At 45.5% G+C, this 11,218-nt stretch overlaps 1 protein-coding gene and 1 non-coding gene across 2 annotated transcripts; one reads left to right on the top strand and one right to left on the bottom strand.

The window, feature by feature from the left end:
• Window positions 1-82, top strand: Trnas-gcu. Its single transcript has one exon. It is a non-coding gene; the product is annotated as a tRNA-Ser (tRNA).
• A 3,521-nt stretch (window positions 83-3,603) lies between these two features.
• Window positions 3,604-10,796, bottom strand: LOC101839889 (POM121-like protein 2). Its single transcript, XM_040755658.1, has 2 exons — window positions 9,118-10,796; window positions 3,604-4,121 (listed from the first exon to the last, which is right to left on the bottom strand). The coding sequence occupies exons 1-2, from the start codon at window positions 10,437-10,439 to the stop codon at window positions 4,040-4,042; spliced, it is 1,404 nt and encodes a 467-aa protein (XP_040611592.1). The 5' UTR covers window positions 10,440-10,796; the 3' UTR covers window positions 3,604-4,039.
• Between the last annotated feature and the right edge of the window lie 422 nt (window positions 10,797-11,218).

The following is an 11,218-nucleotide window of genomic DNA, read 5'->3' as shown; positions in this document are numbered from 1 at the left end:
GACGAGGTGGCCGAGTGGTTAAGGCGATGGACTGCTAATCCATTGTGCTCTGCACGCGTGGGTTCGAATCCCACCCTCGTCGTCGGTCCCTGAGTAGGCCTACATATTGTGCTATCCTTTTCCAAGGAAGTTATCAACGATTCCATTCCCCACTGGGATTGAGTTCTCCTGTTCCCAGCACACAACCTGTCAACGTCTAATGTTCTTTCGTGTCTGTACTCCACTGCCATCTTCTCAGATATCCTCTCCTTTGTTATCTTTGCAGTGAAGATGGCTTCTCCCAACAGGAGTTTCAGTACTCCTTATTTTCTAAGTCCCATTAAAGGTTTCTTTTTAAACTCAGTGCTTATTTCAAGTTTATGGAAGATGTGTAAAAAACAGAATGGTAAGAAAGCCACACAGTTTTACTAGAATTTATCTATACCCTCTTTCTCCGCTGTTCCTCTACAGGCCCTTACTTTCTGGCTTGCTCTCTGGTCTCACTCTCTGGTGTCTGTTTCAAACACCACCACCCCTGAAGGAAAACAAATAACAAAGCAGTTAAGAGGTAAGTATATATCATGGTCCTTTGCTCTTAAGGACGTTTTTGTTCTTTTCTGTTCTTTTGTTTTGTTTTTGTTTTTCAAAACACGGTTTCAGGATTTCTCTGTATAACAGCCCTGGCGGTCCAGGAACTCACAGAGATCTGCCTCCCGGAGTGCTGGAATTAAAGGCGCGTGTCACCACTGCCCAGTGAGAACATATTTTGTAAAAGTAAAGGCATTTTGTTTATAACCATGATATAATTAGCAGTTTAATATATTTTCTTTTATCTGATGGGTTGTCTGTTTTAATCTTACACGTGGGTTCAAGTTTGTCGGTTGATGCAGTTGTGGCATTTATAGCACTTCTCTCTTCAGACCAGGATGCACGATGCAGGATGCAGGATAAAGGCTTGAATAGGAGCTGTGTATAGTACTTTAGCATCATCCAATCTGTAACATCTCCAAAGCATCCCTTTGTGTGTCTCATGAAACTCATATCTTGAAGGTCAGAGTCGTTGCTCACTTAAGAAATGGAAGGTCTGAGAATTTGACTCAGTGTTTAAGATCACTGCTCTTCTAGGAACAGGGGTAAGCCATTTGTACCTCCAGTTCAGGTCAAATACATAGTGCACACACATGAAGGCAAAACATTCATACACATAAAAACAAGATATGCCAGGTGTTTGAAGCCACTGGGAGAAACCAGAGACTTAGACTCAATTCAAATTTAGATTAAATAAATTTATTCTTACTGCTAGCAGGACAGCAGCCTCAGAGCCAAGCAGCATGCCATACAGGAGGGGCATTAACATAAGGCTTTAAATCGGATATCGGAAAGGTGTGTGTTACAACTATCCATGGAATCCACAGCTGAGCAGGAACATTGTTTTACTTCCCACAGTTGCTCCTTACATTCCTGCTATATAGCAGTAAAGAGACCATTTCATCCCTTTCCCATAGGTATAAGCAAGTTTTACAGAAGCAAAGGCAGCCGTGGATTCCTCACAGCCTATTATCCATTCTTATCTCAACTGCAGGCCATTACGCTCTCCAGGGACTCCAGAGCAAAGGTCAACAGCCCTTGAGGGATTCCTGACTCCAGATTACTCTCTTTAGTCATCACAGGTGACTCTGTGTAAATTATTACTCAGATCCAGCACTCTAATTAGACTGTAAGAAAGCAGTTCATAAAAACACAGTGCCAGCAGGTTAGGACTTACTGTCACTCCCCACAAATGAAACAAATTTAAAAGATAAGGAAATGGACTACTACTAATTTGGGTTTTGTGTGATTTTTCCCCCTTCAAAATTAGGTTCATATTCTGCATCTGCCAAAGAACACCACATAAAACATACATATTCTTTTTAGCACAAACTTCATTAATATAGTATGGTATGATGATTCCCTAGGGGAATCAGTTATACTGAATCAACAATACATATATATCAATATATCATGACCATGACGGAAACTTAGATTGATGAAGAATAGAAAGGAAATAATGCTGAGGTGTATTTCCACTGTTAAGAATATAGTCTGAAGACACTTCATATCCTTTTGTAACTATGGCTGCTTCTGATCACAGTAGTCCATTCATTCAATACGTGAGCGTTTCCCCCCTTCAACTAATATGCAGCCTAGGGGGGGGAAGGTGATGGAATTCCATGGTCTCAACACAAAAAAGCTGAAAGCTGAGTCCACAGATAGAGCTTGATTTTACTTGCCCCAAGCTCCTATTCACAAGATGTTGCTGGGAAAGGAATCCATCATGCTATTTTGTCTCGCTTGAGTATGGCCTAGGCTTTTACCTTTACCTTTAATAAACTCATTCAAAACCAAAAGCACTACTATCATGGATCATTCCTGGCCCTGTACAGAACAGGAGCCCACTATTTTAATGGGTAATTCATACTCCAGGAGTGGAAGTTACTCCAACTCTCCTTTACTCATTAATAGTGGTGCTTTGTAAATTAGGCCAAACACCAGAGACAGATTTTCTTTTCTTTTTTTTTTTTTTGGTTTTTCGAGACAGGGTTTCTCTGTGGCTTTGGAGGCTGTCCTGGAACTAGCTCTTGTAGACCAGGCTGGCCTCGAACTCATAGAGATCCACCTGACTCTGCCTCCCAAGTGCTGGGATTAAAGGCGTGTGCCACCAATGCCCGGCTCAGATTTTCAAAAGTAAAATTAGTGCTATATTTCTCTGTGGCATTAGCAATGAACTCATCTGTAAAATGTATACTAAACAAGATGTGAATTGACATACCACACATATTTCAACAAAATATTACGTAAGCCACAAATATGTGCCATGAACTGTGCATAATGCCAAATGGTGTAAAGACATGTTAAAGAATTAAAGCAAATAAACCGGGCGTTGGTGGCGCACGCCTTTAATCCCAGCACTCAGGAGGCAGAGGCAGGCGGATATCTGTGAGTTCAAGACCAGCCTGGACTACCAAGCGAGTTCCAGGACAGCCTCCAAAGCCACAGAGAGACCCTGTCTCGAAAAACCGAAAAGGAAAAAAAAAAGAATTAAAGCAAACAACAGAAACTTGTTTTTAATAATATTCATTTTTAATCCAAAATATTAGCATTTCAATATTTCAACATTAACTAGTTTCCTGGGCTCGACAATCACAATTAATGGATATACTGGTGGTGTAAAATCTAGCGTGTTCTAGAGTTACTTCCTGCTGTTGCATCCACACCCCCCTAAAACAGTAAAGTTCATAGTCTGCTACCTTTATTGCATACTAGGCTCAATCTCCAAAATGTCTATGCAGCAATTGTATTAGAAGTATTCTTCTATATCCATTATAAAACAACAAAATAGTTTCCTTTGAATGTTTCTCTTTACATTAAATGAGCCCTTCAATTTGTGACTAGATCTTACAAAAAAAAAGCTAAATTATAAAAACAAGTTTGTTTTTTATTTGTTTTATTTTGGAAACAGGGTCTTTCTATGTAGTCCTGAATGTCCTGGAACTCTCTATGAAGGTCCAGGTTGGCCTTGAACTCACAGATATCTACTTGTCTCTGCCTACAGACTGTTAGGATTAAAGGTGTGTACCACCATGCTCAGCTCAAAAATTATCAAATTTAATGAACAATTAAAGGATAAAATAACTATAAAGCACTTGCTTATCATTCTTAAGTTTTGAGTTCAATACTTAGCAATACATACATGAGAGGGGGTAGAGAGGAGAGGGAGAGAGAAGGGGAGAGGAAGAGAGGGAGATTGTTTGGTGCCTGTTTATGTTTCTTCATATTTGTGTATCTGTAAATGGATGTCATTACCATGAATGTTAAAAGTCTTAACCACTCTCCCTACCCCACGAATGCCCCAGAATAACCTGACTCTTTATTATCCAGGGACTCCAGGATGTTGTCTCTGAGCTACTCCTAGACTCTGTTAGTACCAGACTTGTCCACCTACTCAAGATAATACATTAAAGGAAGTTGAATAGAGAGATAATAAGAAGAGATGTATTCTTCTTGGAGTCATTGCAGACAGTCACAGAAGAGACTTGTCCCCACTCAAGGCAGCTTTCTTGGTCTCTGAAGTCCAGCTCCATCTTCCAAAAAGACACTTTTTCCTAAATATCAAATGGATTAAGACCTCGGTTAAACAAGAACATTTCTTAGTTTTCTGGAACTCAATTTCATTTCTACTTTTAGAAATTGGGAAAGACAAAACACATATTCTTCAAGGGCAATGTTAGTGATCAAGAAACTGAACTTTATCCCTTAGGACTGTAGGCTTAAGGTCCATCTCCTTTTCTTTCTTCTTTTTAGAAAATATTTAAAATTTTTATTACATTTTGTGGGTGCCAGTGTGGGCATGTGGAGGCAATACCAAATTATTGAGAGGAAGGTGTTTTGTTTTGAGACAGGGTCTTCCCCTGCCTCTGCCTCCCAATTGCTGGGACTAAAGTTGTGCCCTACCACAGCCTAGCTGAGCCAATTCTTTTTACCTTAGTCTATGTATTCCCAAGGAAACTCAGGATACCCCAGATGAGTGGAAAAAAGATAAATAATATTGAAAAAAGGGTGGGTTGAACTCTGAGATAGGAATGATTTTGGAGTCTGGTACTGGAGTGTTTCCAACTGCTGGAGGTTCATGCTTGCAATTCCCTGGAGACGTCTAATAAGTCCAAGCATTAGAAAAGAAATAATCAGTACTCTAGAGACTAACTGAGGAAATCCCTATTAGAGCCTTTTTCCCAAATTCTGGTTCATAACCTTGCCTCACTGTGGACTCCCCACAACCCCAAGACAGGGTTTCAATTATCTCAGGCCCAGGAGGATAACCTTGAACTTCTGATCCTCTTGGCTCCACCTCTGCAGTGCTGGGAAAATTACTGGTGTTTGCTACTGCTTGTAGTTTGACAGTACTAGGGATAAAAGCCATGCATCATACAGGCTGGAAAAATACTGTTTCATCCACAGTCCTCCATCTTACATTTTAATGTTTTTGTTACCCAAAAAGTCTCTTATACAACCCCAAGTCCCAAGCCTTTTCCTAGTTTATTTTCTTTTCCCTCTTCACATGACAACCAGAGTAATCTAAAACTCAAGTATAGACCTGCTTCTATGTTGGTCTATTTCCAGCTACCCATTGTTTTCAAGATGCTGTCCACATTGTGTTGCATCGTTTTCAGTCATGTCCACCACCTGCTTCTGCTCACCATAGCTATAACTGACTGTTTGAAAGTGACTTCAATACATCTTGGTGACCTTCCCTTCCTGCCTGAACACATGGTTGAGGTTGACCTGCAATAAGATGATTCATTTGGTGATGACAAATGCACTGTCAGGCAGAATTCAAGTTTCAAGTCAGTCCTGGTCAAGATAGTGCCTGGTCCACTCCCATTTCTAGGTTCTTGTTCCTTGTGTTAGGATCACTGTCTAGTTAACATTCCACACTAAATGGCGATTCTCCTAAATAGGAGACCACTGAATGACCAGTACAGAGGACTGTGCAAGGCATATAACAATCCCTAGATACTGCAAGGAACAGGAGGTAGTGTCTAACATTTTCCTTCTGTCATTGTTCGATAAGATGGCAATCTTGGGAATATCTTTCAAAGTTGAAAATGGACCATTGAGATGATTCAATGGGTCAGAGAATTTGTGACACAAGTCTGGTGTTGGGAGTTCAGTCTCTAAAACCTAGAACCCATGTGGTAGAGAGAGGGAAAAAGCTCACCAAGGATATCCCCTGACCTCGACATGTGCCATGGCATACATGCTCAGGCACACACCACACAGTAATAAACCCCCATCTTAAAGTTGAAATAGGACTGAGGATGTAATTAAGTGGTAGAGCACTAGCCTAGCATTTGTGAAATCCTGGACTCAAGCCCTAATATCTCACAGATACACAAATAATTGATAAGCAAATAAATACCAACATCACTGATATTTAGTCAGGCATTTCTAGCTTGGATGGTTAGAGGGTGAGAATAAGCACATTCTGCAGTCACTAGGGCTTAAATCTAGTCTTTGCTGAGTGACTTCAGGCCAATTTGTTAACATTTTTCTTATCCATTATCTATATGAGCTTGACAGTATCATAGACTTTTTTTTCAACAATGTATTTTTTTATTTTATCATTCAACTTAAGATTATTTTTCCAATTAGATTTTCTCCAAGGTATCTGTAAAATAAGAAATATGTAATAAATGTACATATGCCTTAGTGTGTGAGGTTGCTAAGAAGCCCTAAGGACAATATCCAGCTTATTCATGAACTTCCCACCAGTTTGACAGCTGAAGTCTGCTAGGTGTCTGCTGTTCCCTCTTTCTTATGCTTTGCTTTTTGGCCCAAGAGCTTCATGCCCTGGTGACCCTCTCTGAGAAAGATGTGAATTCAGAAAGGGTTGATTTTTGAGGCACAAATAAAAAATAAAAATGCAATGTAAGCTTTGGTCTCCCTACTTGGGTATTAGCAGGTTCCTGTTGTGGTCTATGGTATAAAGGCAAGAAAGAAGGCTTCAACATCCTGGCCATCTCCTCTGCCTGCCCACTGAGAAACCATCTTTCAATGTCAAACTGCTGCTGTGCATTTAGGGTGAGTCAGCCCTTGCAGCCCCCAAGCAGTGCTGTTTGACTGGTCCCATTCGCCAAACTGCAGATGGATTTACACAACTGAAATCTGGCATTGCCAACTTCCTACTACTCCTACAGGTCATTCTCCCTCCAAATCCAACTGAAAGCGTACTCACAAGAAACCAACAGAGTAAGAAGAGCAGGTCTCCACAACACCAAGTGGAGGGCAGCAAGTGGAGAAGCTGGTGGATAGTAGGGAGGAACTGACCTGCTTTGATCCTGGAGGGAACTGGCCAAAGTCCTCCGTTTCCCAGACTGAGGAATGACCTTTCAGGTCTGACAGGCTAAGTCTTGACTAGTTAGTCTTGTAGGGCAAATTGACCAGAAGAAGGATGGGGCTAAAAATAAACCATTGCCAATTTGAGCAAAGACTGGGGCAACTGTAGAGATAAAGTGGTGCAGAGAGCAACGCACAAGGGAATCCTCGGAGATGACCTTGACCCCCAAGAGTAGACTGAGCACAGATCAGATCACACCCAAACACTCCCAGGAAACCACTGAGGGAAAAGCAGTGAGACCTGAGAACTTGGTGACTCTGTGGCATTAGAGAGCCAAGCTCCTGTTACAGCCCAGATAAAGGGATTCTAAGGTGCAGGATCAACCTATCTCCTCCGGAAGACGCTTGTTATTGTCCTGCCATGGCCATTCCCCGAACGGGAGGCTGTGCCCTTGTGGAGCTCTCAGTTGTACAGGGAGGAGAGGGTGGGAAAGGGAGTCAGAGTTTCTGCTCTGCTCCAGGGCCTTAGTTCCACGTAACCCCATTCCCTACCAGCACTAGATGACACACTTGGTGGTCTACTTTCTTGGAAGACAGATTAGAACACACAGTGGGAACACCTAGAGCTTCCACTTTTGACCTGGGATATGTTTAGTATAGAGAATTGGAGAGGTTGAGGCTCTTCACTGCAATGTGACAGGGAGAGTGGGCTATTTCTTGGAAGTGTGATTTCTTCGAGAGCGCCCTGGCTCCCGATTCCTTAGGATTTTTGATTTTGTGCCAATACAGAATGAAGGTGCCCATGATCTGAAAGGATCTCTCCCCACAGAACCCTGCACAGCTGGAGAGGACATTTCAAAGCTAAGCCTACTACCAGCCTTAACTGCTCCAGGTATAGGGGTATTCTGGGCAAAGGGAATTAGAGAGGGGGCCCCAGACATGGTCTTTCTTGAAGTGACACTGGTTAAAGATGTGATCTGTCTAGGCAAGCCCTGCATGCTCTGGTTCCAGCATTGTACAAAGGGAGCTAGGGTGCTTGGGGTCTCACTCTTTCTTGCACCAGCCATGCTCCTTTGTGGGGCAGCCACAATGACCGCAGGCTCCCCACAGTCCATAGGGGTCACTGATCCTCCAAAAGCAAAAGGTCTCGGTGCTGTGCTGCCAAACACTGAGCTGTAGGCCCCTCTCTGGTGGTTCTGTCTCATAACCCCAAGGGCGGTTGAGCTAGCTTCACTGAATGGAAAACCAGTCAGACTACTACCAAAACCTGACTGGATGCCAGAAACTGGTGGGGTAGTCTTGCTGAGGACCATTTGAGTAGGAGGTGGCTTCTGGCTTGGGGACACAGCTGAGTTCCCTGAAAGGAAAGAGGTACTAAAGCTTGGGACAGGAGCTAGTTGGAGAGAACATTGCTTCTGCCCTTCTGTGGCCCCAGGAGAAGACTGGGAAGTACTTCTTTGGGATGGTGGAAAAGGTGATTTGGGGCTTGACCCCAAAGATGCTGTGAGTGCTGAAGTCACACTGGACATGCCTGATGTCGCTGTAGGCTGATTTATGGATGATAACCCTAAAGTTGGCAGAGGTCTGCTCCCCCCTTTCAGTTTAGCAGTGCTTCTAAGAGGGGATATCTGGATGGCACTAGTAAGAACCTGACTAAAGATAGTGACTGTGTGAACGGTGGGAACTGCAGGGTGTTGGCATGGGAAAATTAAATCAGGGGCTGGGGGAAAGCCCTGGGAAGTCCCAAGCAGGAAAGTGTGGCAAGAAGGGACAGGGTAAGAGTTGCCTGTGGTGCTAGTTACTATGTTCAAGTCCACACCAGGGTCTTTGGATGTGTTGCCTGGAATGGCAGATGTAACTGTAGAGGAGGCTGTGGCTAGGCCATGGAGGAGATAGCTGGAAGCAGAAGTTAGTGAAGGAGAGGCCTGTTTGGTGGACACAGGTGCTGTCATAGGCATAGGTTTGAACAGTTCTGTACTGCCAAAGCTAGGCTTGAAGGTGGACCTTAAGATGCTTGGAGTTGTGGAAAGAGAAGCGCTTGATGATGCCCCAGCCATGACAGAAATTGTGCAATATGAGGAATCTCTGACCTCACTACAGTGCCCAGGGCCCCGAACAGGTCTTAATGCTGAGTGAGCAGAAGTCTCTACAGGAAGTACAGATGGAGGAAGATGAAGAATCGGGCCACTCACCACCCCAAGTAGAGTGTTTTGTGTGGTGGGTACTGTGGGGATAATGACAGAGGAGTGTGGGGGCACTGCAGACCTGTAAGCCTGAGGGACTGAAGATGGCCAGTTGGAATCAGTGACTGGTGATGTGGGAGAGCTTGGAGACACCTGGATGGAAGCAGTTGAGGGTTTGGAGTCTGAAGAGATGCCTTGAAGGTGCTCTAACGGTGAGCACTCATGTGGTACAGACATGTTCTTTGAACTTTCCGGCTGAGGCCTCATGTGGGTACTGAGTACTGACTCAGAAGGCCAACTGAGAGACAAGGGAGGCCGTATACCAGCGCTGGTCTCAGGAATGGTGTCCTCGAAGGTCCCAGTTGTAGCTTCTGTGGTTTGGTTGTTTGGCCCAACTTGCCTCTCTAAGGTCGGGTCCTCTTCAGTGACAACACAGTCTTGCTGGTAAGGTGTGGTCAGCAGGTCACTAGGACCAGATTGCAGTGGAGGAATCTCCCCATTCGGCTGCCCAGAGTTGCTGGGTATAACTGAGGGAGAATTAGGACTTTTCCCTGTCTTTTTCAGTGGCCATTCTGGAGTCTGGACCGATATCCTGGAAAAATGTCTCTTCCAGGACTCTGAGAGATATCTGGAAGAACTGTAAGAGCTGGTAATAGCATTTCTTTTAGTGCTGGAGGGACCGCGTGTGCATATGTTAGCCAAGAAGGTCACAGAGGAGCAATTAGACTTCTTACGTTTATGATCTGAGCTCTGGGCGTGGAGGCGCCGTTTCAGAGACCCAGGCCTGGCCACAAACGTAACAGTGGCCCCACTTTTCAACAGGGGCTTAAAGGCGGACCAAGGAGAGGCGGAATTCCTTTTACTGTCCGAGCTGTCAGGGAACAGTGGCTCTTCCCACCTAGCTCTCCCCTTCCTGCACTCCAGGAGGGCTTTCAGCACCGGGTCTTTCTCACACCCGCCTGGTGGCTCCTCTGAGGGTCCCGCGCAGTTTACCGCTTTTGAGGCTGAGAATAAGGGCCGTGGTCTCCGCTCAGGAGGCGAGATCTTGACTGTCACTGGACTCCATGTGGCCCTAGGATGACGAAGGGACCAAATATTACGCTTAAGGTAGCTTTCCCACCAGTCTGAAGGAAGAGAGCCCATGATGGGGTTCTGCGGCCTCTTCATGGGAAAGCGCCTCCAGGCTTCACTGACGAAGGCGGCGGGATTGGCTGGATCCCAGTTTGGCGGCCTCCGGGCCGGCCTGTGTCGCCGTACGGGCTGGGCGCGGTGGACATGCTGCACCCGGTGGACCTGGTAGAGGGGTCTTGCCGGTCGGCGGGTCGCAGGCTTCTCCCGTGCGTCTGCGCGCCCCTGTACTGGGGATCGCGGCGAGGACCCCGCTTTGCCCAGGTAGCTGCCCATGCGGGGAGGCGCGGGCGGGCGGTAGCTTTCAGCCGGGTTTCAGCTTCTGGTGTTTCAGACGTCGGTGGAGGTGGCCGAATCCAAGCATCCGCTGCTCGGGTGACGGTTGGGCCACGCGTGCAAGAAAAGCGCGAGGATGCCAGGAGCTGGTGACACGCGGGCCTCTATAACTGCGTCAGCTCGCCCTGGGATCTGCCGTCTGCGCGCCGCACTGACTTTCTCCAGTGCGACGGGGGCAGAGCTCAATAGGGCTCATTGTCTAGCACCCAAGCCAGGACCGGGCCTTGGACCTGGAAGCGCATCCGTCGGCGTGCCAGTTCTCCAAACTCTGAGCTGGGAGCAACTCTGGGCGATTTGAATCCTACAGAGTATTTGGGGAGGGAAGGGATGGGTTGGCTCAAGAGTGCACACGACACAATGGCACGGATGAATTGTGCAGGCTGGCCGGAGAGGATTGTGAGCTGTCAATGGGAAAGGCAGTAGCCGGCCTTGGGGACCGAGGTACCATCTCTGGGTTCCATCAGTGCCGTCTGGTGGTCAAACGCAGGTTCGTGGAGAAGCCCACGGTTTGTAACGACGTTATGCTGAAATCAGAAGACCCTTTGTGCTCCTCTTTGCTATTAAGCCTCTATTCAGTTTCAGAATTAGTATGTTGAACAGGGAAAAGATACAGAAAGTTTCACTTTACATTCCTTGCTCGCCAATAGCATTGACTTGGCATCAAAGAATTCTTCCAGGCCAGGTGTGAGCTGGAATCTTACAACAAAAACTAAAAAGTC

This window comes from Mesocricetus auratus, unplaced genomic scaffold, assembly GCF_017639785.1.
Source record: "Mesocricetus auratus isolate SY011 unplaced genomic scaffold, BCM_Maur_2.0 Super-Scaffold_100013, whole genome shotgun sequence".
Lineage (NCBI taxonomy): Eukaryota > Metazoa > Chordata > Mammalia > Rodentia > Cricetidae > Mesocricetus > Mesocricetus auratus.
The sequence above is the reverse complement of the archived record's forward strand: the minus strand, read 5'-3'. Positions and strand labels throughout refer to the sequence as shown.

Excerpts from the sequence above, each read along its gene's own strand:
- LOC101839889 (XM_040755658.1), bottom strand. The coding sequence starts at position 10,439 with ATGGGCAGCTACCTGGGCAAAGCGGGGTCCTCGCCGCGATCCCCAGTA. Across the intron at positions 4,122-9,117 it reads TCAGTCCCTCAGGCTTACAG|GAAAAAGTGTCTTTTTGGAA; the intron begins GTCTGCAGTGCC and ends TTTGATATTTAG.